The following is a 27,975-nucleotide window of genomic DNA, read 5'->3' as shown; positions in this document are numbered from 1 at the left end:
AGGGTCCCCCGTCTCCGGGGGGGTGGGGGGTGGGGGGAGGGGGGAGGGGCCGCGGGCGCCGCCGACCGGGACTCAGCAGCCCCGCCAGGCAGGTAAGGGGGCCGAAAACCCAGGGTTTTGGGGGAGCTGCGGGACCGGGGCCGCGGGAGGGGGCGGGGGCGCCCCGGACGTCCTTGGCCGCGCGCCGGGCTCCGGGCCCGGGTGTGCGGTGGGGGGTGGGGGTGAGGAGGGGAGCGTTGCCCCGGGCGACGCCAAATTGGGTTACGCCCTGGTCCCCCGTGCCCCGTCCCAGATAGCAGACTTGGGGGGAGGATGCGCCCCCCATCCCCCGCCAGTAAGGCCCCCAGCCCGAACCCGGTTCCCCGCGCACCCAGGCCAAGGGCTCGGTCGCTGTACCCGCCTCCTGGCCCAGCCCGGCCACTCCCCCGCCTCGCGCACCCCGGCTTACCAGGGCCCGTAGACCCCTATTGCAGCCCCACTGCGCGAGGCCCCTCCCCCAGGTCACCCTGGTTCCCTGCCCCTCCGTCGGGGGTCTGGGCCTTGGCCTCCTCCGCCCCCTTCGACCCCCTCTAGCTCCTGCTTCTCCTTCTAGGCTCCTCCAATCCCCTCCCACCCCCTTCACAAGCTCCCCTCATCCCCACCCGTCTCCTCTCGCTTCTCCACCGGCCGGCGCGCCCCCTCGGCTCCCGCCTCCGAGTCCCGCTCCCGGGTGCCCCCGCCCCCTCTCCCCGGCCCGGGGCTCTCCCCCACCAGTTTTTCGGCCCCAGCCCCGGCTCCTCTCCCCGCCTTTCCCCGCCTCTCTCCGCCTCCATTCATTCTCCCGGGCCCAGCTCTCGGCCACACCAGCCGCCCCCTGTCCCCCCACAGCCTCCCAGGGCACCCCCTCTCTCCCCTTCTCCACCCCCCCCCCCCCGCCGATTCCTCAGCCCGTCTCAGTACCAGCTGCGTGCCAGCTATTCTTAGCCGCGGAGCGTTTGATTCATGCCGCCCCGGCGGAGTGTGCCCGCTCCCTCCCTCGGGCCTGAGGGGGAGGGGCCGGAGCTGGTCTGGGGGGTTGGGGGCAGCCGCACGCGCGGGGGAGCCCGGGCCAGCTTTGCTTTCATCCCCCGGGCCACCCCATTAGTGCCCGGGTGAGGCTGGGGTCAGCCAGGGTCAGCCGAGGGGGAGTGGCAGCGGGCTGCGGTCCGGAGGTGGGATGTGGAGTCCTGCGGGTAGAAGGCCAGGGGGCCTCCGCAAGGGCAAGGTGGGGCAGCTCTGCTGGGTACCTGGAGGGGGGAGGGGGCTTCTCAGCCTGGCCACGCATGGGGGAGGGGTTGGCCAGCTCGTGGTTAAGCTGCTCGCTCACCCACAGCTCTTGGAACTGTCCTCCCTGCACACTCATTTTGTCTTCCCTCCCCAACCCCCCCAGCCCATCCCCACTCCCCCAAAGTCAGCAGTACCCTCCACTGCTTCCCATCTCCATGGCAACGGTGCAGGAGCTGGGCCTGGTGTGGGGGGGAGGGACCAGACCAGACATTCTGGTTTCCGGTGCTGGGGTGGGAGACTGGGAGAAGAAGAGAGAGGCGGACCCCATTTGGGACCCAGGCTTATAAGGCCACCTTGGGAGACAATATTGGGGGTGTGAGATGACCTCCCACCCCAGTCCCCCAGACCATCACCCCACTCTTAGCCACCCTCCCAGCCCCCCAGTCTCCCTCAGAGCGCATCGGCCAGTACCAGGCAATGCCATTCCCCTGTCCTGTAGTGCCAGGTTATCCACAGCCACCCCACACTGACCCAGGCCACCACACTACCAGCACGAGCCGGCCCACCCAGGCCAGTGTCCCCACCCGCCCACACCCTTCTCAGGATGCCCCCAACAGCCTGCAGAGGCCGCGTCTTGTGGTTCCCTCGGGGACGCCCCATGCATGACAGTTTGCCCCGTGACACCTGCATCTGAGTGTCCCCGCTCCCCTGGGACACTGATTCCCAGCAGTCCTCTGCACACGTTGTCAGCCACACTTGAGTGCCGTCACCAGCTCCACTGCTCCCCACTCCCGGGCACCGCTCCCGGGCACCACGCGGCCTCCCACTTCTGCCGCCCCAGACTCACAGCACCTCTGTCTCCCCATTACTACGTCCCAGCCTCGCCCGACCAGCTATCCAGGAGGAGGACGAGAGGGCCTCGGGTGAGGGGCCAGGCTGGGGCCAGCAGGGCAGGATGCCGGGGGGTCGTCCACCTGTCTGTCCTCAGCTAATTTTAGCTGCATTTTCCGTGACCTGCCAAAGTGGGCCAGTAGCTCCCGCGGTGATTCTGCGGTTTCTGGGACACTGCCATGCTGGGTCAGCGGCAAAGTGGGGCGCAGGAGGGGTGGGGGGCTGCGAGCAGGGCCAAGGGCAGGGAAGGAGACGCGCTGGAAGCATGGCAGGGATGGGCGTGTGTGAGCAGAGGCGGCAGGAGTATCTGGGGGTGTGTCCAGCCTCCTTCCTGCCAGCCTGGGGCATGTGGGGTGGCAGCCCTCGACCGCTCATCCACAAGGCAGCCTGCCACCTCCGAAGAGTCCGGGCTCCTCATCTGACAGCCGCCCTTGGCCCCCCAGCAGCCGCCTGTGATGCTGCTGTCCCCTGTCGCCCCGTGGCCCCACGATGACCCACAGCCCCGCGTCAAGCGAGGACGAGGAACGCCGCAGTGCCAGCGAGTGTCCCGAGGGGGGCTCAGAGTCCGACAGCTCCCCAGACGGGCCCAGCAGAGGCCCCCGGGGGACCCGGGGCCAGGGCAGCGGAGCACCTGGTAGTCTGGCCTCCACCCGAGGCCTCCAGGGCCGCTCCATGTCTGTCCCGGACGACGCCCACTTCAGCATGATGGTCTTCAGGATTGGCATCCCGGACCTGCACCAGACAGTGAGTGACTGACGGCCCGCTGACCAGTGGGGGACAGGGACCCCAACCCGCAGGAGGAGGCTTCTGGTGCTGGGCGTCCGCCCCCTTTGGGCCCCCATTTTCAGACCCCCACATGCTTCCCCCAGGCCCCCTTCTATCCCCAGAATCACCCCCCCCCACCTTTCCAAACCACCTCAGGCTCCTCCCTGTCACCTCCCCAACCAGAAATGTCTGCGGTTCAACCCTGATGCCACCATCTGGACAGCCAAGCAGCAGGTGCTCTGCGCCCTGAGCGAGAGCCTGCAGGACGTGCTCAACTACGGTCTGTTCCAGCCGGCCACCTCAGGCCGCGATGCCAACTTTCTGGAGGAGGAACGGCTACTTCGGGAGTACCCCCAGTCTTTTGAGAAGGGGGTGCCCTACCTGGAGGTGAGGCCCACAGCCTGCCCAGCTTGGTCACAGAGGAGAGAAGGCTTGCCCCATTTTTCTCCCAGTCATGCCCTTGCAAGGGAAAACCCAGTGGGCTCCTCCAGATCCCCTCAGGATTAGAGTCAGAGAGGCCTGAGTTCAAAGGACAGCGTGTTCTGCCTCTGACCAACAGAGTGGCCTTGGGCAAGTCACTTCCCTGCCCCAAGCTTCTCCTTGCCTTTCAAAGTGGGAAAGGATTCACAATTACAGTAGGTGTTCTAGAACATTCTGTGCGGGGTCCAGACTCCTACTCCTCCACATCAGGGGTTGCAGTCATATACTCCGCAGCAGCCCCGCACTCCTCTGCCACCCAGCCAAGGCTCCAGGGCTGTTTCCACCTTGACCCTGAGATGACCCCCCCCCCCCACTGGCTCAAAAGGAGTCCAGCCTCCTCCCCAGGCCCCTGATTCCAAGTCTCTGTGTCTCTCCCCTCATACACCCCTGGCCACAGTTCCGATACAAGACCCGGGTTTACAAACAGACCAACCTGGATGAGAAGCAGCTGGCCAAATTGCACACGAAGGTGAGAGAACCCTGCTGGCGCTTACCCCCCAACATCCCCCCCACAGAGACCCGGAGCCCTCCCCACCACCACTTTCCCACTTCCTCTCCCACCTCTTCCCCACAGCAGCCCTCCACGTTCCCCAGCCCCTTCTGTTCCTCTGCCAGGGTCCCCCACTCACTTGAGATGCTATGTTGCATTTGGGACAGCCCCAAATGCCACCCCCTTCTCTCCATCATAGCCCTTCTTCGTTCCCCCCTCCCTCTGCCCCTCATTGCTCTGCCCAGGCCCACACCATTTCCCCCTGGCTCTCACTTTCTTCTTCCTTGGGCTCTCCCATCTCATCTCTGGGTCCCCCATATCCACGCAGGGGCCCTGCCTCCCCCCACTTGGCCTGGACTCTGACCCACAGTGTCCCTCTGCCTCAGGGCTGTTTTGTAGACACCCTGCAGTTCCCCCAATCCCATAGCCTAAACCTCTCCTAGGATGTCTCCCACCCCTGGCCACATAGAGCCATGTTGCCCTCCCAGCCTCCGACCATATGTCCCCTGTGTCTCCCCTGGTCCCCTAAGATCTGGGAGGAAGCCAGGGGGCTGCTTTAGCCAGAGGTGAAGAGAAAGATTCTTGACACTTGGGAAAAAAGTCCCTGGCCTCTCCTCATCCCCCACCCTGACCGCACCATGCATTCGTGTCTGTCCTCCCCCAAATATTCCATCCCTCCAGACCTGCGCCATCCACTCCGGGAGCCACCGGCCACATACGGCTCCCAAGCACTTCTGGTGTGGCAGGTCCAAACTGAGACTCGCTGTGAGTGTGAAATGCACACCGGATTTCGAAGACTCAGTATCCCAAAAGAGTAAACTTTCTCATTGATAAATTTCCTATGGATTACCTGTTGATACGGTAATATTGTGGATATATCAGGTTAAAAAGATAGGTCACTAAGATGAATTTCGGTGCAATCAACTGTGCCCCTTCCTTTTTTTTTTTTTTTAAAGGTGGCTACTAGAGACTTTTCAATGCCACACGCGGCTCGCTGTGTATTTCCACTGGACAGCGCTGCTCAAGACCCCAGCTTTTCTCCCTTGCTCCCTGACTGGCCTGTCTTCTCTCTCTTGTCCATGGCTCAGACGGGGTTGAAGAAGTTCCTGGAGTACGTGCAGCTCGGGACGTCCGACAAGGTGGCACGGCTGCTGGACAAGGGGCTGGACCCCAATTATCATGACTCGGATTCAGGAGGTAGGGAGGGAACCGGGGGCTTTGGAAGAGGCGGGGGGAGCCAAGAACGGGGCCTAAGGGCTGCATGTGACTGGCCTTTCCTGCCCCTTAGAGACCCCCCTGACTCTGGCTGCCCAGACGGAAGGCTCTGTAGAGGTGATTCGAACCCTGTGCCTGGGAGGGGCCCACATCGACTTCCGGGCCCGGGATGGCATGACAGCGCTGCACAAAGCTGCCTGTGCCCGTCACTGCCTCGCTCTCACGGTGAGGTGCCAGACCCCCGGGACCCTCCCCCAGGTTGCAGTGGTCCCCTAACAGCAGGCTGAACTGCAGCGAGTTGCCCCAGACCCACCCTCCACCCCCCCTTCATCTCCCTTGACCCCGCAAGCCATCTGGTCTCCCCTTTGCCTCTCATCTCGCCTCCTGGAGGTCCCCTCCCACATCCCCATGGGGATGCCACTTCTGCTCTTCCCTCAGACTCCTCTCCCTTTCCCGTTTGTTCTTTCTCAAGCCTCAGTTCTTTAGATTTGTTAAAAATAGTCTCTCTCCGTGTCCCAAATACAAAGCCCCTTTCCATAGCCTGACAAACACGCAGACCCCATGCTCACTCCTCCAAGGGGATCCGAGACCCTCTGCTGATCCCCAGATGCACCCACACTACAGAGGATGGTCACACAGAGCTTTCCCCAGGGAGATCCTAATACCTGTACTCTCCTGCTACCCAGACGTTCTGGTTCCCTCTGACCCAGCTCACCACCAACCCGGCCTCTGTCTCCCTCAAGTGTAGACCCTCCCTCCTCTGTTCCTTAAAGTACACGGTGAGCAACCTGCCGTGCCCCCAGATACAGACCCTCCTTGGCACACACGTACCCTGCAGACGCAGCCCCTCCCCCTGCTTCATAACTAAAATGCACTTTCCCAGATAGACAAACCCGTATCCCCGCAAAATACACACATGGAGGTCTGATTTTAAAAATCCTCTTCCTCTCCCCCCACCCCAATGGCACTTGATCCCTCTTCATACACAGGTCAGAATAGACTGCCCCCAAAGATATGTAGCTGTTGATAAACACCCAGCTCACAGATGCTCCAGCTTAATGGACCCTCCCTTCCCTTTTCCAGCTGCCCCGAAGACCCTAAATGCAGTCAGACGCCAGCCACAAAGATCTGCTTAGGCGCTTGGAATTGACAAACCCTCTAGATGTACCCCCAGTCTGCTCCCTTCCGCCAGGCAGATCTGCTCTCACCCCCACCCCCGGCCTCCAGACCTACTCTGTCCAATCCTCTAGCCACTAGCCACATGGGGCTGTTTAGACTTAAGTTAATTAAAGTGAACTAAGATGAACATTTCTGTTCCTCAGGCTCACTAGCACATTCTAGCGCTCAAGAGCCCACATGTGGCTGCCGTGTCGGATGGGGAGGTTGCAGGCTGTTTTTGTCACTGCAAACATTCTGGTGGACAGCGCTGCCGCAGGCTGTCCTCACACGGCTGGGGCTGACAGTCCTCTAATGATGCTCAGCTCCACCAGCCTCTGTGCCCAGAGCTGTTCCTGGATGCCCCCTGCCCCCCAGCCCCCAGCCTCAGTGAGGCTGACCCACTCACTTTGGTCCGAGCTAGCCCTTTTCCCAGGTCTCCTTCTGCGTCCCATCCTTGGGATCCCGTCCCAACCACACCTCCTGCTTGGCCAGGGGTCCTCCCGCGTCCAGACTCTGTTCTCATGTGGTCCCACATGACCGTCCTGCTGCTCGGATGAGGCGCTGAGGCACCAGGCTCCTTCAATGGCTCATCCAAAGTCAGCCATGGGTGGAAGGGCCAGGCTCAAGGTCACACAAGGGCATCGTGGCAGAACCCACAACAGCCTTGGCCAGTGTGGGTCACCCGAGACTCCCTGCCCCACTGGTCCTTCAGGTTGAGCCAGCACTAGTGGGACTGTCTTTTGTCTTGTCTCCCTCCTCAGGCACTCCTGGACCTTGGGGGCTCCCCCAACTACAAGGACCGCCGAGGCCTGACCCCTCTGTTCCATACGGCGATGGTGGGGGGCGACCCTCGCTGCTGTGAGCTCCTCCTGTACAACAGGGCCCAGCTGGGCATAGCTGATGAGAATGGCTGGCAGGAGATTCACCAGGTGCTCCGGACTCGGCCAGGAGGGATTGGGGGGGGGGTGTGGAGCGGGGCGGGGGGGTGCCTAGGCCCTGATCAGAGCAAGGATCAGAGACCCTGGTGCAAAGAGCTGGGGATCCAGTTGCTGAGGTCCTCATAGAGTATGGAGGCTGGAGGAGCATGGTCTCCAAAGAGAAAAAGATGGGAGGAGGCAACACCAGGACCCTAAGGGGGCATGGACCGGGGACTGGACATCTGGATCCCTGAGATGGGTGGGGATGGTCTCTTGAGCCTCTCGAGGGGCCAGGCCAGGCACCTGGGTCTTGCAATGACCCAGGAAGCTGACAGTCTGGGCCCCTGGGCAGGAATGGAGGCTGAAAGGAGAGGGAGAGGGAGATGCAGGGTTTCCTGGCCTCAGGCAATAGATACGTGCCGTGGTTGGGAGAGTCTGATGTGGCCTCCTGGGTTCCCTGTCCCCTGCCCCCCAGGCCTGCCAGCGGGGTCACTCTCAGCACCTGGAACACCTGCTCTTCTACGGGGCTGAGCCCGGAGCCCAGAACGCCTCGGGGAACACAGCCTTGCACATCTGCGCCCTCTACAATAAGGTCTGCTCTGGCAGTGCAGGCCCGGGTCCTCCTGCCCCCGGCCTCCCAGCCTCCCTGCGCGTCCTCTGTTCCATCACTGTTTCATTCATTCGTCCGTTCACTTATTCGTTCATTTGTTCATTTCATTCATTCATCCGTCTCCTTCATTCATTCAACAGATATTTACTGAGCACCTTCCCCATGCTGAGGACCAGGCAGTGAGCGAGACAGACAGCCCCTCTGCCAGGCATGCCTTCCCATTACAGTCCAGAGTCGTGGGGGCCGGAATCTGGGCTTGGCCTTGGGGTTGGGGTGGAGATGGGTCTCGGAAAATGTGGCACCTGTGCCAAGATGAGCAGGAGTCAGCTGAGTAGGAACGAGAGAAAGGGTGTTCTAGGCAGTGGGCACAGCCCAGTTCAACAAACCAGAGGGCAGAGAGCACATCAGGACCATTGCCGGAAGGGAAAGTTGCTCCCCGGGCCCCCTTTCCTGTGTGTCTCCATTCAGCTGTCCGTGGAGCAGCTGCAGTGCGTTTGGGGGGGTGCTGCAGGGGACAGAGGAAAGGCCAAACCCCAGCCCGGAAGGGGACAAGAGTATATTGCAAGTTGTAGCAATTCGGGGCTGGGTGGACAGCCCCCACCTCGGGAGTCGTGAAGGTGAGCGGTAAAAAGCCGGCAGGGAGCCTCACAAACCAGCCAGTGTGGCTCTCAGCCTACTGACCCCAGCCCCAGGCGGATCCTGCGCAAGTCAGCCCCTCAGTCTCCTTCCTTGTTTTCCAGGGCTTCCTGCCCTTGGAGGGGTGCCTCAGGGACTGCGCAGAGCAGGGCTTGGCAAGCTGGTGCTGGTCTGCCAACCTCCTCTCCCCTTCCTCCAGGAAGTCTTCCAAGACGGCCCCAGCCCCTTCTGCTTCATCAGAACTTGCAGTGCTGGAGACGTGGCAGGTAGCCACGTGTTGCCTTGTGGCAGCGAGCAGTCTGCTCTGCCGAGGGAGAACTCAGTGTTTGTCAGACCCAACCAACGCAGCGCTGTCACTTCCCCTCCCCGGTGTTTCTGTCTCTCCTGCTCCCTGACGCAGGCCTCGTGCCCAGATTCCCCCGCTCCATGGCCTCTGCGCATGCCTGTGGGCAGACCACAGCCCCCCAGACAAGCCCTGTGCCCTCTCCCAGGCTCTGTCCTCTCCCCGTGGTGGGGATGACGTCAGCTGATCGAAGGGGAGGAAAGACCATGTATGTTAAGCACTCGTCCCCAGAAGGCAGCCTTGTTAGTCAGGACCTGGAAACCGTATTGTGAATTTCAACAGGGAAAACTTAGTATACAGAATTAGAGTGTGGGAGCAATTACTCTTAGTCGGATGACCCAGTCGTTTCCCCTCCTTGAGCTTCTCCTTTCTCCTCCGTGCAATGGGTCAGTAACACCTACAGCGCGAAGGATCAAGTGGGTGGATGTTTTGCTTTTGCTCTTGGCATGGTGCTTAGCAAGTAGATGCTTGACAGATATAGTTCATTTTGTACTTCTCCCTCCCTTGTTTTTCCTCTCAGACCTTAAGCTTCCCAAGGGCCAGAGCTGGGTCTGACAGATTTCCCAGCTCTCTCCTCCTCTGGCCTCCTGACATGCCCGTCTCTCCCCTGCTGGGGAAGGTCAGGTCCATGTTTATTGGCTGGGAGCTCCTCAAGGGTGAGGGCTCAGTCCCATCAGTTACTCTGTCCCAAGGCCGCAGGATGTAGTAGGCCTCGGTGCGTCTTTGTTGAATGAGTGAGTGGACGGATGAATTATAAATCAGCTACCTTGAATTTGCCCCAAGACTACACAGAGCCCCCCTCAGAATATTCATCAGGTGTTTGCTCTGCGATAGACTGAATGACTCAGTGAATGAATGAATGGCGTGAACAAATGAATTTTGAGTGACTCGGCTCCGTATCCTTCATCCTCATACTTCCCCGTGCATGTTTCGTGGGCATCTACCGATGTGAGATGAATCAGACTCAGCATGGTGCCTGTCCTGCGGAGTTGGGGGGGGAGTTCACATCTGGCGAAGAGGCAGATGTGTAACGAGGAATTGCAATGCCGTGAGATCAGTGTTGGACACCAGTAAATCGAGGTTCTCGAGGTGTTGGGTGTATTGCTGGTTGGGCCCGTGGAGATGGTCTGGCCCTGGGCTAGGCAAGGTGGTGGTGGAGGCGGGCAGACACACACAAACACACACACGGCAGCTAACAGTCTCATTGGGGGTCAGCATGGACACACTTGGACACACACACTCTCTCACACACTCACAAAAGCACCCAGAAAACTAACTGAGCTTACTTTGCTGTCCAGTGACTGAATTGGGCAACCTGAGCTGTGCGCCCCCAAGACATAGATGAGCCCTAGGCTTCAGAGGCCACGTTTGAGTCCTACCTAGCTGCTCCACTCACCAGCTGTGTGACTTTGGGCACAGATTTGCCCTCTCTGAGCCTGTCCTATAGAATGGGACCATGCAAGCATCCTTGGCATGCTTGTTACACGGAGAGGGTGAGACCAAGGAGGTGCTTTGTGAGTGCTGGTTGAATTGCATCAATGGGGAGCTGGAGAGAGGAGTCGAGCCGGGGGCCAAGACAAAGGGTGGAAGACTTCAGCAACTGTTTATTGAACAGCTTCTGTGGCCCAGGCGCTATTCCAGGTGCTGGGTGCTGCAAAATCATGCCCTATATAAAACTCACAATGTAGTGGGGGAGAGATGCTAACGAGACAAGTAAAAGAGAAATGTCATTTGACGGAGATAGCGTTATGAAGAAAATGAGCTAATACTGGCTTAGAAGAATGCCTGGCATATAGTGGCCATCATATAAATAAAAATAAAACAGGGAACAGGATAGGGAGCTATTTTGACGAGGTGGCCAGAGAAACCCTCTCCAAAGAGGTGGCGTTTGAGCAAAAACCTGAATGAAGCGAGAAAGTGAGCCATGTGGAAATCTAGGGGCAGAGAATTAATTCCAAGGAGAGGGAGCAGCGGGTGCAAAGGCCCTGGGGCAGGAGCATGCCTGTCAGAGGAAGAAGGAGGCCAGTGTGGCTGGAGTACAGGGAGTGAAGAAAGGCAGCAGAAGATGAAGTTGATGAGGCTGGGGGTAGGAGGCTAGGCAGACCAGGTGGAGGTAGAGCCTCTAGGCCATGGCAAGGCCACTGGGTTTGATCCAAACAGTGAGAGGGAGTGACGTGGTTGACATTAGGAAGGCACAGATCTGGATGCGAACAGCATTCCTACCGCCCACTGCCCAACCCTGGCCCCCACTGCCTCCCTTCCTTCTGGGTCTAGCAGAGTGCATGATAAGAGCAAAGACTCTGGAGTCCGACAGACCTCGGTTCAAATCCAACCGCTGATAGTCACCAGCCGCATGACCTGGGGCTCCTTGTGATGTCTTAGCTTCCTCGCCTGTAAAATGGGGATAGTAATTTCCATCTCGTGGGTTGTTGGACAATACAGTGAGCTTCCGCCTCTAAAGTGCTGAGCCCCTGACATGCAACATGGGAAGCCCTCCGTGAAGCTTGCATTAGTGGCTCTCAACGGAGCACCGCTGGCTCCCAGGGGACATTTAGCAATGTGTGCAGACAGTCTTGGTTTTCACAACTGGGGAGAGGAGTGCTACTGGCATCTAGTGGTAGAGCCCAGGGATGCTGCTAAGCATCCTTAGGGCACACAGGACAGCCGCCACTACAAAGATTGATCTGGCCCCAGATGTCAGCAGTGCTGAGGTCAAGAAAGCCTGCTTCTGCTGAGCACCATCCAATAGACTATAACACGGGTCATGCGTGTAATTTTAAGCGTCTCAGGAGCTGCGTTAAAAAAAAAAAAAAGTAAACAGGTGACGTTAATTTTTGTAGCATATTTTATCAGCCCATGGTTTCCAAAAATATTATCATGTCAACATGCAAGCGATATAACAATTATTAGAGATACTTCGTTGTTTTTTTTTTTTTTTCATGCTAAGTTCTTGAAATCTGGTGTGTATTTTACACGTACAGCTCATCTCAGTTCGGACCGGACACATTTAAAGGGCTCTTGAGCCACATGTGGTAAGTGGCTGCTGTCTTGGGTGAGGCAGGTTTAGATCAGGTTGTTCCGGAAGTTCTTAGCCCAGTGCCTCTGTCTGCTCATGACCTTCACCGTTTTCTTTTGTTTCACCCTCTGCCACCGCCATCGCCTGCAGGAGACCTGCGCTCGGATCCTCCTCTATCGAGGAGCCAACAAGGATGTGAAGAATAACAATGGACAGACCCCCTTCCAGGTCTGGGGCTGTGAGGGCTGGTGGGGGGCCCAAAGAAGGCAGGGGGTGAGGAAGGTGGGACAGGCAGGGGTGCTGGTGGTCTGGGAGAGGAGGGAGGGGCGCGGTTGCTGGGGTGAAGGTTTGGGGGGCAGGGGCGGGGGGCAGCCGGCCAGGGACCTCACCGTGCTTCCCGCTCTCTCCCTCTGCGGCCTGGGCCACCCCACCTCCTTGTGTCCCCTCCCTCCAGGTGGCAGTGATCGCTGGGAATTTTGAATTGGGGGAGCTGATCCGAAACCACCGAGAACAGGATGTGGGTGAGCGAGTGGGAAGTACGGCTAAGGGGAGAACCTAGGGTATTGGGGGTGCATGGTGGGACTGGGGAGTCAGCGGACTGTGAGCATCTGGGTAGTAGTAGGGGGTGCGATTCCAGGCCCCCACTCTCGCTCACGTCTATCTTTCTTCCCTCGTGCCTCTCCCCTGTCCTCCCTTGCCTGCATGCCCCCTCCACCTGCCTGTCTCCCCTGCCCCTTCTGCCCCCTGCCACTGTGCCCTCTCAGTGCCCTTCCAGGAGTCCCCCAAGTACGCAGCCCGGCGACGGGGACCCCCCGGCGTAGGGCTGACGGTGCCCCCGGCACTGCTTCGGGCCAACAGTGATACCAGCATGGCCCTGCCCGACTGGATGGTGTTTGCCGCCCCGGGGACCTCGTCCTCTGGGGCCCCTGGCCCTACCTCAGGGCCCCAGGGCCAGTCGCAGCCCTCGGCCCCCAGCACCAAGCTCAGCAGTGGGACCCTCCGAAGTGCCAGCAGCCCCCGGGGCGCCCGGGCCCGCTCCCCATCCCGCGGGAGGCACCCTGAAGAGGCCAAGAGGCAGCCCCGTGGACGGCCCAGGTAGGGGAAAGCTCAGCCCTGGTCCCACAGACCCCAGCCCAACCAGATCCTATCCTCGGAGCCCCAGCTCCCCCCACCCAGGCTGGCGCCCCATCCACCCCAGTCCCTGGTCCCACCCTCAGGCCTCCAGATCTCTCTCCTGCTCCCTGAGGAAGGGAGGGCATTGTAAGCCACAGTCTTGCACCCACCCCCAAATGTGCCAGTTCAGCCAAGCACCTGCTCGATGCCAGGGGTCAGGGGTGGGGTGCCCAAAAGAAATGTTGGTTCCAGCCCCCGAAGACAGACTGACAGACAGGGCAAGGTGAGAAAAAGCCAAATGGGGTGGGGATGGGCGAGGGACTTGGGGAAGGGTTTCTGAGCTTGGAGATGAGACCACGGTGGGGGGGTAGTGGAGGAGCCACTCAGGGTAGAGGGGAGGACGAGCAGGGGGCATTCTGGGGGTAAAGAGGCCAGGCTGGCTAGAGGAGGACGAGAAGGGGGACTGTGGCTGGCCAGTATGTCCTGAGGACACAGGAGAGCAAAAAATCATGGCAGGCCAGGCATGGCAGGCAGAGGAGTTGGACCTGCACCAGGAGGAAGCTGGGAGTCTCTGAAGGCTCGTGAGGGAGCTGAGAGATGACACAGTCAGAGCTCCGCTTCAGGAAGCTGAATCAGGCACAGCACGCAGGGCCGTGGGAGGGGCAGAGCCGGAAGCCAGGAGGCAGAGGAGGGGGCTGGGGGGCAGCAGTGGGCAGGCAGGGGGAGCCCCCAAATGCCCTCTTCCCCCCAGGACGCCAGAGCTGGGACACCCACTCAAGCCCCCTCCCCCACTCTGATGCTCCATCTCCCCCTACCCCACGGACCCCTGTTCTCCCAGAGGTGCCCCCTCCCTCCACTCTCCCTGCCTCTCACACCCTCTGTGTATGCAGCTCCAGTGGGACGCCCAGGGAAGGGCCGGCAGGGGGCACAGGGGGCTCAGGGGGCCCTGGGGGCTCCCTGGGCAGCCGCGGGAGGCGCAGGAAGCTCTACTCAGCAGTACCCGGACGCTCCTTCATGGCCGTGAAGTCCTACCAGGCCCAAGCCGAGGGGGAGATCTCCCTGAGCAAGGGGGAGAAGATCAAAGGTAACAGGGCAGGGCAGGGCCGGGCCAGGCTGAGGGTCGGGCAGGGGAGCCAACCACTCAAGGAGAAGACAGTCAAGGACAAACAGTTCTCCGGGGCCTAGGCTGTCTGATGCACTCTGGGGACCCCAGAGAGCCCCTGGATGCCCCTCTGCCCCAGAGGAGCATGAAGCATAGCTGCCCAGATGCCACCCGTTGGGAGGAGGTGTTGAGGCAAAAGAAGGGAAATGAGCATTTGGGGGACCCCGACACCATGCCAGGCCCTGTGGGAGTGGTCCCCCTGCAGGGTCGGCCTTTCAGGAGGGTGTCAGGAGCCCCTCTGACAGTTGAAGGAACAGTCTCACAGGTCAAGTGACTTGCCCCAGTCCCCAGTGTGAGCCCACAGTCTTTCCTGCCACCTGGTGTGGAGCGTGGGGACAAGCCACCTTGACCTCACCTCCTGCCCCTGCCAGGTGCTCTCATCTGAGGAACGGGGTGGGGGGGCCCGCTTCACGGGGCTCTCATGAGACAGGTGTTGGAAGCCAGGACCATGCCAAGGGCTCCCTGAGCGGCGGCAGACGCTGCTGTTCCTGGAGTTTGCCTCTCTTTGGTTTTTCTGTCTTCTTCTGGAAAATGGTGCCAGTAGCCCTCACGTGCAGACTTCGCAGGGCTGTTGACGTGTGTTCTTGGATAGAATGAAGCTTGGAAACGGGAAGCAAGCAGACGTGGCAATTAATGCGAGGCGGGGGAGCAATTCTTTGCCGACTCTAGGCTGCAGGGGAGCTGAGTAGTGTAGAGCTGGAGGGCCAAGCTGCCTGGGTTCAAATCCTGGCTCTACCACTTCCTGGCTGGGCGCCCGCAGACAAGTGACTTTTCTCTGGGCCTCAGTTTCTTTACCTGTACAGTGGGACCCTGGTGAGAATTTAAAAAGTCAGTTACCTTAAAGCACCCAGGACCATATTGAGCACATAGCAAGCGCCAATGATCGTGATCCTCCGCGGGCCCCCATGACAGGAGCTTAGAAGGGAGAGAAAGAGACCCTGGCTGCCCGTGAAAGCTGGGGTTTCCTCCCATAGGAGACGGAGGTTGTGTGGGGCCTTGAAGCATGTGCAGGGATCAGAGGGTCAGGTGGGTCGTGGATCAGCATCCGTTTTGCACTATCTCTTCCCGTAGCCTGAGTTCCTGAAGGCAAGGTCACATGTCATTGATCTCTGGGTTGCCGGGGCCCAGTGTAATGACCCAGGACACAGAAAGCCTCAGTGCACATCTGCTGAATGAGTGAATGAGTGAATGGCCAGATGCAGGAGCAAACTGTGGGGGCCAGGGGCAATGCCTCCAGAGGCAGGGTGCCTGGGAAGTGTGCATGCCTGTGTGCGGGTGTGAACACACACACAGGCACGCACACATGGAGGGTCAGGTCGGTGCTTTGAGACAGAGTTTGCAAGAAGAAAGGGAAGCTAAGGTCCGAGGGCAGGGACCTTCCGTGTGCGGTATCTTCCAAGTTTCTTTCTGAAATTCAAGCCCAATACTCCTGTACACTGCCCCGTTTTTGTATCCTTCCCTTTCATTAAGACATTTAGTCGCTTCAAAGCCTGCCTCCATCCACGATGCCACTGAGGTTCGCCGCATCCCGATGAGGCAGCAGGCTCCCTCTGCTCTCAGGCCAAAGCCCGGTGCCTGAGCCTGGCTTGCCGGCCCTCCCCTGCCCACCCACCAACTTCATCTCATGGCACTCTTTCCTTCCCCCACAGGGCACCAGGGACCTCCTTCTCCCCATTGCTCACGTGCCCCAAGCCCTTTTCCACACCAGGCTCTTTGCACGAGCTGTTCCTTCTGCCAAGACAACCTTTTCCTCCCTCTCTTTGCCTCTTTAACTCCTAGGATCCTTCTTGTCTCAGTCTATATGTCATGTCCTCCGAGACATCGTCCTGGCCCCTTTGCCGTCCGATTTATAAACCCCCATCTGGCCTCTCTTCGGACACCCCGTCCTTTTCCCCTGGAGTGCTGACCTTAATTTTCAATCGTGAGGTCCCTTACAGAGTTACGCCTCCCACGGCTGCCAGCGTGGAAGCTCCACGAGGGCAAGAACCACAGTGGTTGTGTCCAAGAGTGCTCTACCCCGTGTCTAGCCTGGTGCTTGACTCATGACCGGCACTAAATAAATATTTGTTCAGTGACCGGACGATTGATTCCATGACCACCAAGCCGGTCACTGGAGGGCTAGCCAAGAACCCAGACCCCTTGTTACCCCCTCGCCTGTTCCCTTCCATGACCTTGAGCATCTCCTCGATTTGGTCTCCCCAGTGAAGCAAAGAAAAGCACCAGGGGGCCCCAACTCAAATCCCAGTGTGGCTTGAGCCATCTCTGGGGCCAGGGACTTTTCTGCTTTAGCTTCAGCTTCTTCATCTATAAAATGGGAAATCAGTTGTTGCCTACCCTGGTAGGCGTGAGGGAAGTATGCGAAGGGCCGAGCGGAGACAGAGCCAGGAGAAATGAAGAAATGGAAGACTGTGCATCTGTTACTGTTGCCATGACCATCAGCATCAGAAGCAGCAGCAACACAATGCTTGAACAGAGAGGTAGCAAAACACTATGACTCAGAGCATTCACGGTGGAGACACAGAGTGGTGTTCAAATCCAGGCTCTATGGATTACAAGCTGTATATTCTGGAGCAAATGACCTCGGCTCCCTGAGCCTCGGTTTCCCTACCGGCAAAAGGGGTTTAATGGAAGTGTCCCTTCTTAGGGTTCTGGTCACCAGTGAGAACCGGATAGACGTTAGCAGTCCCCGATGTCCGTCTTTGTACTTGAGTGCCCGGCGCACACACACACAGACACAGAGCGGGTGGTCAGCAAACGTGTGCCGTGTGTGGCTAAGAGATGGGGCCAGCAGGAAAGGGCCTCCAGTGACAGGTGGTGGACAGGAAGAAAGATGTGATTCTAATCTCTTCTCCTGTCTAGAGCCAGGGGAAGCAAAGAGAGGCAGAGGGCAGGGGCTGGAAGCAAAGGACAGAAGTTTAAGTGGCCAGGAGGCTGTGGGAGGGGGCGGGGGCAGTGGCGGGACTGCAGAAGGGTTTAGGGAGTCTAGAAGGGCTTCACGAAATTACAGAACACCCGAGCTGTGACTGGTTGGTTACCAGGGGAGGTGAGGGCCAGTCCTGGATGTGTCCCTAACCTGCGAGGACCATGTCACCAGACACAGCCCTTTCTCCCAGTGCCTCTGGATGTCCCCACTGGATTCGGAAATCAAGAGTGCAGGAATGATAGGATTTGATTCTTCCCCTCCCCCTCATCCCTGCCTTGGACATTTATTAAGGATGCCCTTGGGCCAGGCCCTGTGCTAGGTGCTGGGGAATTGTGGCAAGGCTGTGCATCGAATATGTTGGGGGTGGGGCGTGACACGGAAACACAGAAATGTTTCTATGTCCCTGCTCCCCACCCAGTGCTTAGCATCGGGGAAGGAGGCTTCTGGGAAGGCCAGGTCAAAGGTCGCATTGGCTGGTTCCCCTCTGACTGCCTAGAAGAGGTGGCGAACCGCTCCCAGGAGGGAAAGCAAGGTAATGAGGAGTCCCTAGTTGTCCCCGATCATCTGAGGGCTCTCCCGACGGGGGTGGGGTGCTGGGAGGTAGAGGGGACGACGTGGGCCAGGACCCCCAGGGGTGGGCCCACGGTTTCCAGAGTGAGGGTCCAAGGTCGTCCCTTGTCCCCCTGCAGAAAGCCGCAGTGACAAGGCAAAGAGACTCTTCCGGCATTATACCGTGGGCTCCTACGACAGCTTTGATGCCCCAAGGTAAATGTCCTTACACCCTCGGGTGCCCCTCACCCCAACCTACCTTCATACTCCACCTTTAAATATTTCCACCACCTCCACGCCTCCTTTCTGCTCCCTCTAAAGTTTGATCCAGAGCTGGGGGAAGGCAGAGTTAGCTTCAGACCACAAGCCCAGTCCCAAACCATCCTTGGCAGCCACTGAGGCTGCCCAGGTTTGGGGTAGCCTGAGACCAATGGGTGGACAGATAAGGATGGGGATGTCTGGGGACCGGGGGAGCTCGTGTGTGTGGCTGGCTGGAGGCCTTTGTCTCCTTCATGTGCCCCATCTCTGTGCGGTCATGTGCAGCAGAAGTGTATGCATCCCATGCCTCGCACGGGCGTGGGGAGAGGGGCAGGCAGAGCTGGGCCAGGACGGGTGGGGGTGGAGAGATGGGCACACTGACACCTTTCCCCTCCCTGGCTGCTGGCTGACTTGCTTCAGAAGCTTGATGGATGGGATTGGCCCAGGGAGGTGAGAGGGGAGGGGAAGGGAGGGCACGGGGTCAGGAATGGGAAGAAAGGGGTGCCTGGGGATGTATGGACTTGTGTGTGCACGAACAGAGCTGGTTTCCCTGTGCGTGAACATCTTACACAGGCGAGCGTCCTTGTACGGATTCTCTGAGTGTGTCCTTGCCCCTGTGTCTCTGTAGGTGCGCATGACACGTGTCCGTGTGCATGGGTGGCTAGAGGCCCCTAGACGTATAGCCATGTGCCTATATGTGCCCATGACAGCGAGAGAGTCTGTCCTACTCTGTATAGATGGGTGCATTTGTGGCTGTCATTTGTGGGCGCACGATTGAGCCTAATCGTGTGGCTGGCACTGCACATTTGTGTTTCCCTGAATCTGTGTGTCTGAGAATGAGGGCAAGTGTTTCCAGGGATGTCAGTGTGTCTGCTTACCTTGAACGGACAGGTGGGTTTTTGCACATGTCTGTCTCTTTCTATGCATGTCACTGTGCGGGCGTGTTAGCCCAGAAAATTGTGTGCATGCATTTGCATCTGTCCGATTGATCTGGAATTCAGGACCTGGGGCCCTGGGGGAGGGGAGGACAGAAGAGGGGAGGATTCCAGGGCTTGGGCTTCCAGAAGGGCAAGACTGTGGGGGAGGGATGGTCATAACTGGGTATCTGAAAGATGACACCCTCCCCCACCGCTCCCCCCATCCAGGGAAGGGTCTCCTTGTTTGTAGCATCCTTCCATTAAATGTGTCCAAACCTATGTGTCTGTGTTCTGGCCAGTGGGGACGGGAGGGGGGGGGTTGGGGGGAGAGAAATAACAAAAGATGGGGAGAGAGGGTGGGGCTGGGGTGCCACCCTGCGCCCGGAGTGTCTGAGGCGCTTGACCATTGTGCGTGTTCACCTGGCACGTCTCGGGCTCTGGGCACCGGGTGAGTATCAAGGTCCCCCCCACCCCAAATCTCCCTATCAGCCTCTGCTTCTTGTCTCTGACAGTGTCTCTCTGGGTCTCTCCTTGGCCTTGTTTTGGGAATCACTTGCTCTCCCAGCTGGATAGGGGTGCTCCCTCTTGCCCTCAGCTTCTTCCTTCTCCTCCCCTAGCTCCGTCAACTTCATCCCCTCCCCTTCTCCTTTCCTCCTTGTGCCCACTGGCATGTGCTGCACTGTGTGGTGTGTCTGAGCCTCTTCCCCTCCTGCCTCCCCCCTGCTCTCCCTGACCCTGTCTGAGGTGGCCTGGCCTGTGGTGTGTACCCTGCATCCCTGCTGGAGCTCTGAGGTCCTGGCCTGTTGCCACCCTCTCTCCTCTCCCTGGGGGTCTATGCCCTCTCCTCTCTCAAGTGAGCTGCGGTGTGTGTATGTCCCTCGTCTGGGCTTCTTTGGGGCGGGGGGAGGGGTGTCTCTCACTGCTCTGGGGCCCAGTCTCAATGTTTCTAGCCTTCCCTTCCTGGCCCTTCCAGACTGTGTCGGGGTGCATTATGTGTCGGTCTGCGATGGGGGGCTGTGCGTCCCCTCCTGGGGCCTCTCTCACCGTGGTATCCCTGCCTGGGAAGTGGGGCTCGGTTCGCGCGTCCCCGCACGCGGTCGCGAGGCATCTTGTGTGGTGTTGTGCGTCTCTCTCCGCTCTCCCTCGCTCTGCACCTGCGCGGGAGGGCTCTGGAGGGAGGAGGGGGTTAAGCGGGGGGCCCAGACCGGAAGTGCCTCCCCTTCTCCCCCCCATGCCTCGCCCCTCCCCCTTCTCCCGCCAAGGGGGCCCCCGCGTTCCCCTTCGGGCCCCCTCCCCCCTGCCCGGCCCCCTCCGCCACCCGGCGCAGGACGCCAAGGGGTTAAAGCCTCGCGCCCGCCGCCCGCCTCCGGAGCTGTCCGCGGTGCTGAAGCCGGCGCCTTCCGCGGTCCTCGCGCTCCCGCCGCGGCCCGACCCCGCGCCCCGCGCCCCCGCGCCCCCCGGCATGTGAGCCCCCGGCCCTGCCCTCCCTCCCGCGGGAGGGTGCGCGCCCCCTCCCCCTCCCCCCTCCCGGCGCGGGTCAGCATGAGGCGGGGCCTGGGGGCCCGGACACGGGGGTTCGGCCGAGCGGGGACGGGGACGCGGCGGCGGCGGCGGCGGCGGGGGCGGCCGGCACCGGGACCGGGGCCGGGGCCGGGGCCGCGGCGGCGATGGCTTTGTCTGCGGTCGGCGGCGGCGGGGGTCTCGGAGGCGGCCCCGGTGGGGGCTCCCTGCCGCAGCCGCCCCCCGCGCTCTCCTCCAGCTGGCCGGCCCTGGGGCCCCGGCGGCGCAGCGTCTGGTACATCTACAGGTAACGGAGCGCGCCGCCCCTTTTCTCCGCGGCAGGCTGGGAGGCCCTGGCCCGCTGTGACGACCCTCTCCTCGCCGCTAATCCCCCAGTCTTGGGACTCCTCCCCCCTCAAGCCGCCCCCCCACCCCCTCTCCCCTCACCTTCCCTCAGTGATAAACCCTTTTGGACCCCTCTTCTCAACCTTTCTCTCATCCCCGTCCCTGGGCCTCTCTCCCCGAGCCCCCCCCACACACATACACTCCTCAGCCCCCTTCCAGGCCCTTTCAGACCCCCCTCTTCTCTTCCTCCGAAGCCTTGCCCCCAGTCGAACCCTCCAAACGGACCCCACTCCGGGGTTTGGAACCCACTACCCCTTTCTGCCCCCCTCACCGCCCCCACTCTGTTGAGCCCTCCCCGTGGGGAGCCACAGTGACTCCCCCTCAGGCACCTACATTCCAGGTCCCTGTTCCTCTGATCCCCACCTCCCCACACCCCTTTACAGAGTTGGCAAGTCCCCTCATTCATACCCCTCTCTCCCATTCACAGTCATCCCCCCATCACACACACATCCCACCCCCGGCCTCCCCTCCCCTCCTCTTTTTCCGCTGCGTGTCACTGTGCGACCGTGCATGTGTCAGTGTGGATGTGTCGATGTGCGTGCGTGTGTGACTGCCTGCGGCCATGCGCACACGGCTGTGTGTGTGTGTGTGTGACAGAGAGAGAGAGAGATGGAGAGATGGTGGGCTCCCAGTCCCCCTCCCCCAGCTGTGTCCATCTGTGTGTCCCTGTTTGATGGTGTCTATCTCTGTGTGTGACTTGGAGCGACAGAGAGGCTGTCTGAGGATTGTGTGTGTGTGTGTGAGTGATGGAGTGGGTCTGTCCCAGGGACTGCGGCTGTATTTCCCATTACCTATCCTCACATGCCAGGCCTGTCCCCTCCCCCCGACAGCCCCCCCTTTTCTAGTCCCTCCGTGTGTCTCTGTCCCCATGTGCCCCTCTCCCTGCCTCCAGGGGGTCTGTGCCGGTGTGGGGCATGTGTGCTGAGCCTCGGCTAAGCTTTTTCACGGGGAGCTGCATCTGCCTGTGTGTGCCACTTCTTAGCATGGGAGGGGGCTGGCTTCCCTGCGAGGGGGCCTCTGTGCAGGCCATGGAGAGACCCATGGAGATGGGTACATGAGGAGGGGCTGAGTACCAGAGGGGGTGCCTTGTACAGCAGCAAGCTCTGGGCTGTGGGATCCTGGGTGTGTGAGAGGCACCTTTGGGATGGGGGTGGGGGGAGTGGATGCTGCTGCAGTCTCCGCGTGTGGGATCCGGCGAACAAGAGCTGGCCGCTGAGCTCCAGAGGCCACTCTGGGGTCGCCGAGGGATGGCCTGGGGGAGAGCATTGTGTGTGCTCCTGCAGGGCAGGTAGTCAGCAATACCAGCCTGAATGGGGTGTCGCGTGGGTAGAGAATGCTGGGCCAGGGGTGGGGTTAGAGGGTCTCAGTAGGAGGGTGGCCGATGAGATTGGAACAGGGGAGAGCGGAGGACACTGAAGTGGGGGAAATGGGGGTGCTGGAGCATACAGGGTGCGTGGGGTGTTTGGAGAAATGGGGTGAGGAGGGAATGCAGGAACTGTGAGGAGGATTTGGGGGTGGGGATTCAGGCAGCACAGGGAGAGCACAGAGAGGATGCAGGGAATATAAATGAAATGCAGCTGCAAGTACCAGGAGGCGGAAGGGTGTGTGAGGAAGTGAGTTGATGCAGAAGTAGAAAGAGGCTTCCACGGATGAGAATGCGGGGGACTGGGGAGTATGAAAGGAACCTAGGGTGCTGTAGGGGACACAGTGGGATTGCATGCAGAGGTGTGAGAGGATGTGGGAGGGGTGAGGCTAAGGGAGAGGGGGCATAAGAGGGGTGAGGGTCTGTGGAGGACACTTTGGGGAAGGGGATGGGAGGTGTGCAGGGGCCGAGTAGGAGGTAGAGGGATGGCCCCATGGGGGTGTGATGAGGGCTAGGGGAACTGAAAGCTAATGAGGGTGGGTTGGGCCAACACGGAGCTTTCCGATGGCATGGAGGAGTAGGGAGCAAGGTGCTGAGAGGTGAAGGGGCACACACAGGAGCAGAGGATGGGGAGCACAGAGTTTAGGAAAACTGTTGGGGCAACAGGGCAGGTGGGAAGTTGGAGGATAACGTGGTGGGATGAGGGAAGCATCCCATGGCCAGGGATTGGGCAAGAAAGTCATGGGAGTGTGGAGAGAAAGGAGCCTGTATGGGATGGGGATGCTTGGGAGGGAGGGACACAGGTGGAGTTGTGATGATCTGGGGGTGTTTGGACGTTATTGGGGTGTATGGGTTGCCTGTGAGGAATTCAATCCTTGGCTTTGACACTTTTCTAGCTGGTGTGATCTTGAGCATGTTACTTCTCCGTGCCTCAGTTACCCCTCCCAGGGGTGTCGTGAGACTATGTGAATAGATAAACATTAAGTACGTGGAGTGGCATCTGGCAGTCAGCAATGGGTCAGTAAATGTCACTCATTGTTGTGCTGATGGCATAACCTGGGATAAATTTCAGGCTCCGAAGGCGTGGATGCTTATGACCAATTTGGGGCAGATGTATATGCGCTTGAAGTATTTGGGTGCAGTGAAGTGGACGGTATTATAACTGCAGCCACCCAAGTATTTCTTCTGTGTTTCTGAAGATTACTCACTGTGTGACCTTAGGCAAGTTGCTTAACCTTTCTATGCTTCTGTTTCCTCACCTATAAAGTGGAAATAGTACTTATGCCTACCTCAGAGGCTGGCTAGGACAGACAACTGAGTTACTCACCTGTGAAGGGTTTCAGATACCGCCCCACACATAGCAAACGCTTCTTCCTGGCATGCAATGGACATGGGAGTTCTATTGAATTATATTGGGGGATGGGGTATTTGGGGGAAGGCTTGTGTCTGGAGTGTGAGGATAATGTGGGGGTAAAAGAGATTCCAGGGGTAGGGGAAAGACGTGGGAAACATAGGGGTTTGTGGCATGAACAGAAGAAAAAGAAACGGTTGCAAATGAGGGATAAAGGAAGTCCCAAGGGCAGGCTGTCTGCTGGGGACCTGGAGGTCTGGAGGGGGTCTGGGGGTAGCAAAGGCATAAGGACTCAGTGGAAGTGGCCAGGTGGGGACAAAGGTGGGTGTCGCAGAGTGCATGGTCAGGAGCAGGCGGCTCTGACCTCTGAACCAATTTCTGTTGGCCTTGTCCTTGGCCCCTTCCTCCTCTCTTTGCCTCCCTTCCCTCACCCCTTCGAAACCCCTTCCCTCTTCTCTTCCTACACCCCTTCTACCCTGCTACAAAGGTGGCCTCTCCCTGGCTTGAATGTAAGATCAAGAAGACATGGTGGGTATGGTGTGGTGTGTTGACTGGACCATGGTGAACCTTGAGTGAGAGAAGTGGCTAGGTCTGCCCGTGTATACACGCGCTGTTGAGCACACCCAGTTACGATAAGGGGGGACGGGGGCAGGGCTGGCATACTGCGCATGTGCAGAACGCTGTCGCTGGGGTACAAACGTATGGATGTGACAGTGACAGTGGAAGTCGTGGGGATCATGGGAGTACACAGGGGTGCTTGTGTGTAGGGGGAATGGTACCGAAATACGGTAGGAGCATGGTGGGTATTACTGGCGTGTGCTGGGATGTGTTCAGGGGGCGTGTTATGGGAATACACTGAGATCCGAGTGAGGGGGAGTTATTATTGGAGCATACTGGGATGTGTGGGGGGCGTTACTGAAATCTTCTGGAGTATTCGTGGAGGGCTGTTTTGCCGAATCTGTGGGGGTAGGTAATTGAAGCACGCGGGGAGCATGCTTGGCTATTATTGGAGTGTGTTGGGGCTGGTGGATATTATTGGGATCTGCTAAGGGGTCTGCATGTGTGCTGGACAGGTCTCAGACGTGACCACAGGGTGCTCGGGGTGCATCAGGGCATGCATTCTAGTGGATGGAGGGTATTCTTGGGGCCCCCGAGGGGAGTGGGGTTGGAGTCAGGGTGTATGGGTATTCCTGTTGTATACTGGGGTTCCTGGAATGGAGTGGATATATAATCTTGAGGCACACTGTGGTGATGTCAAGGGTTTGAGGCTGTTATCTGAGCGAGCCCAGGCAGGTGTTGAGATACATGGAATAGATTTGAGTTTAATTGAACTTTCCTGGGTATATGAACATTACCCAAATGTGCTGACAGGCTTTGGTGGCCTGATGGTGGCGACTATCTGCATATTCGTGAGTAGTTTGCATTTTTACTAGAACCTATCCGCTGCATGAAGGAGATACATCTGAGGTATACCAGGGAATAGATAAGTCACTGCTGCTCACTAGAGCTTTCTGCAGTGATGGAAATGTTCTGTAACTGCACTGTCCACCATGGTAACCACTAGTCACATGGTGACTACTGGGCACTTTGAAATGTGACTAGTGAGACTGAGGAACTGAATTTCTCAATTTAATTTGTAATTAATTTGCATATAAATAGTCACACGCATTTAGTGGCCACCATATTGCACAGTGCTGAGTAAGCGAGGCTACAATCTGCTTGGGTACCTGGGGAGATGTTACTGTAGTTTATATATAGTCAAGGAGCTGGGAGGGCTATCATCAAAGTACACGTGTCCTGTCGACTTAGTAACTTGCCTGAAGACCTTGAAGGAATCCTACTGAGCCCATACTTCTTTGTGCCCAGCACCGTGCTGAATACTGTACGTACTGAACTCCCACAGCGACCCCATCTGGCGGGGCCTGTTATTGTCTCACATTATAGATGAGGAAATTGAGGCCCAAAAGGTTAAAGCCTTGGGCTCAAGGTCACAGATAAGAAAGTGGCTTGCAGGGGCTCAAAGCAGGCTGTCTGGTGATCTGGCGGCTTACCTCCCCATCCCTTGCACTGTGCTGGCGCACAGTGGGCTTGGAAACTGCTTGCTGAATGGATGGGTGGATGGATGCACGGATGGATGAATGAGGAAAGACTGAGTGGGAGAGCCAGCACTCCGGGCTCTGAGGGGGAGGCTGCGAGCAAACACACACGGAATGGGTGAGGAAGATCCAGGAGGTGGGATGAATCGTTCTGGAGCAGGGGCTCAGGTCACCGGGTTGCTGGTGGAGGTTGGACTCTATGTCTCATAATCCCTTCTCCACCCCCCACCCCCCACCCCGCCCCCTTGCCAGCGATTACATCATTAAGGAGAAGACAGTCTTGCTGCAGAAGAAGGACAGTGAGGGGTTTGGGTTCGTGCTCCGGGGGGCCAAGGGTGAGTGCCGGCTGGGGAGGAGATGGGAGAAGGGCTCTCTGACCCAGGGGGATGGACAGGGGAAGGGACCCCAGCCCACCCACCACCCCACCCCCAGGGTGCTGGTCCCTCAGCTACGGTGAGGCCTCTGTGACTTGGGTCTGAGCCCCATCCCCTGCTCGGCCTCTCCACCCCCTCCCCTCCGACCCCGCCGGCTCCTCCCCATCTGCAGCGCAGACCCCCATCGAGGAGTTCACCCCCACCCCGGCCTTCCCGGCACTGCAGTATCTGGAGTCTGTGGATGAGGGTGGCGTGGCATGGCGAGCTGGACTTCGTATGGGAGACTTCCTCATCGAGGTGAGTCCTGGCCCCCAGCCCCAGGGGCCTTTCCAAGTGCCAGCCTCCAGCACACCTTCCACAGATACTGCTCTCTCCCTGGGACCCTGGTGACAAAAATCCCCAGGCTCCTCCTGATCCACACCAAATACGGCTGCCCAAGTCCAGATTCTCTTTCAGCACCAGGCCTCCCACCCCCCCAGCCCACCCCCTAGCCAGCCTCTGCTTTCTTCAGTGATTCCTTCCGAAGGCTTCTCTGAAGCACTAAAAGAAAACAGAGCTGTTCCCCAGGACACACACACACACACACACACACACAGTGCAGGGACGGGGGACAAGGACGGGTGGGGGGGGGAGGTGAATAGGGTGAACCCAGCCCCTTCCCCAACCCTGGGGCCAGGAAAGTTACCAGAAGGAGAAGTGGGGCCTTGCAAGGAGAGGGGGTGGTGGTGAGGGTCAGTGAGAGGGAAGAGGCCAAGAGTGCTACACACAGGGCAAGGCGGGAGACCACTCTGCTGGGGACTCTGAAGCTGAAAGCATCCCTCCCCTCACCTACTCTGTGTGGTGTGGGGCTATCTGTGCCACAGGTGAACGGGCAGAATGTGGTGAAGGTTGGCCACCGGCAGGTGGTGAACATGATCCGCCAAGGGGGCAACACGCTGATGGTCAAGGTGGTGATGGTCACCAGGCACCCGGACATGGATGAGGCTGTCCATAAGAAAGGTGCTTGTCCACTTTTTGTGTGTGGCCAGACCTGGGCACCCCACTGCCACCAGGCTGAGATCCTCAGAGGTCCTAATGGCCTAATGGTCCTCACCACTGGCCTTCTCTTCCCCAAGGCTGCTTGTTCATGACCCTTCTGGAGGAGAAACTGAGGCAGGGAGGGCTCAGCATGCTGGGGGCAACTGTTATCTGATATCTGGGAGCACTGCAGTGGTGGTGGGGGTGGTTCATGGGCCTTCTCTCTGCGGTACTGATGCTTGACCCCACCATCACCTTCTCAGCACCCCAGCAGGCTAAGCGGCTCCCGCCCCCAGCCATCTCTCTGCGTTCCAAGTCTATGACCTCAGAGCTGGAGGAGATGGGTGAGCCTGTGGGGCTGCTGGGGCCCAGGCGCTGGGGGGGTGGGGGGGGCAGAAGGGGGCTGAACCAGACCTTGAGTTTGTTAGTGTTGTTAGTGACCAGGGGTCCTGTCCTCATCCTGTCCCCTAGTCCATGGGTCAGACTGTCTCTGGCCTGCGTGTGTGTTGCTGGGAAGGGGCGTCTGAGAGTCGACCTTCCTCTGTCCTCTTATATCTGTTTCTCTGTCGAGTCTCTCTCTGGGTCTGCACGTCCCTCCTTACGGGTCCCTGTTTCCTTTCTGGCTTCTCTCCATCTGCCCCCCTCACCCCACTCCCGTTCTCTATCTCTTCCTCCACCAGCTTCCCCACACCCACTAACAGAAAGGAAGGCCAGCCCCTCCCCAGACAGGGCCGAGTGGACCTGGGGGGTCCCGTTTCCCCTGACAGGGGGCAGATCGGGCAGCTGACCTCCCCTACCCTGAGGGAGGAGGGTGTTCCAGAGAGGGGGCCCCTCGCCTCCCCCTGAAGTCCTAACTCTTGGCTCCTCTACTGCCTCTCCCCCGGGCTAGTCTCCCCCTGGAAGAAGAAGAGTGGTGAGTGGGCACAGGACTGGCGGGGGGGCCCCCCCGTCCCCATCCCGCCGGCGGACTTGCCCCTCCCCGACCCGGGCCCTTCACTGCCCCACTCGCGCTTGCGCACGCCCGCTGGCCACGCCCACTGGCCGAGCCCGCTCCGCCCCGCCCCCAGGGGCGCCCCTGGACTTCATCTGCATCCTTTGCCCACAGAGTATGAGCAGCAGCCTGCGCCGGTGCCCAGCATGGAGAAAAAGCGGACCGTGTATCAGATGGCTCTCAGTAAGAT

At 59.3% G+C, this 27,975-nt stretch overlaps 1 protein-coding gene across 4 annotated transcripts in view; it reads left to right on the top strand.

Annotated features, from left to right (window-relative positions):
* Nucleotides 1–35: 35 nt before the first annotated feature.
* Nucleotides 36–27,975, top strand: part of SHANK1 (SH3 and multiple ankyrin repeat domains 1) — a 45,806-nt gene continuing 17,866 nt past the window's right edge. Inside the window, exons 1-21 of one of the 4 annotated variants that reach the window (XM_081807598.1) lie at nt 36–92; nt 2,583–2,880; nt 3,085–3,288; nt 3,779–3,850; nt 4,960–5,068; nt 5,160–5,311; nt 7,006–7,173; nt 7,637–7,753; nt 11,917–11,994; nt 12,221–12,287; nt 12,531–12,861; nt 13,770–13,963; nt 17,383–17,496; nt 17,654–17,729; nt 18,192–18,221; nt 25,656–25,738; nt 25,950–26,074; nt 26,641–26,776; nt 27,058–27,138; nt 27,684–27,707; nt 27,900–27,968. In XM_081807598.1, coding sequence (XP_081663724.1) covers nt 2,626–2,880; nt 3,085–3,288; nt 3,779–3,850; nt 4,960–5,068; nt 5,160–5,311; nt 7,006–7,173; nt 7,637–7,753; nt 11,917–11,994; nt 12,221–12,287; nt 12,531–12,861; nt 13,770–13,963; nt 17,383–17,496; nt 17,654–17,729; nt 18,192–18,221; nt 25,656–25,738; nt 25,950–26,074; nt 26,641–26,776; nt 27,058–27,138; nt 27,684–27,707; nt 27,900–27,968 — 2,485 coding nt within the window. In that variant the 5' untranslated portion in view covers nt 36–92; nt 2,583–2,625. Of the gene's footprint in view, nt 93–2,579; nt 2,881–3,084; nt 3,289–3,778; nt 3,851–4,959; nt 5,069–5,159; nt 5,312–7,005; nt 7,174–7,636; nt 7,754–11,916; nt 11,995–12,220; nt 12,288–12,530; nt 12,862–13,769; nt 13,964–17,382; nt 17,497–17,653; nt 17,730–18,191; nt 18,222–25,655; nt 25,739–25,949; nt 26,075–26,640; nt 26,777–27,057; nt 27,139–27,683; nt 27,708–27,899; nt 27,969–27,975 lie in introns of all 4 variants that reach the window. The other 3 variants (XM_081807597.1, XM_081807601.1, XM_081807600.1) reach the window with 3 other exon arrangements.

Source organism: Leptonychotes weddellii, chromosome 16 (assembly GCF_054177405.1).
Source record: "Leptonychotes weddellii isolate Sample4059 chromosome 16, ASM5417740v2, whole genome shotgun sequence".
In the NCBI taxonomy this organism is placed as follows: domain Eukaryota; kingdom Metazoa; phylum Chordata; class Mammalia; order Carnivora; family Phocidae; genus Leptonychotes; species Leptonychotes weddellii.
The sequence above is the reverse complement of the archived record's forward strand: the minus strand, read 5'-3'. Positions and strand labels throughout refer to the sequence as shown.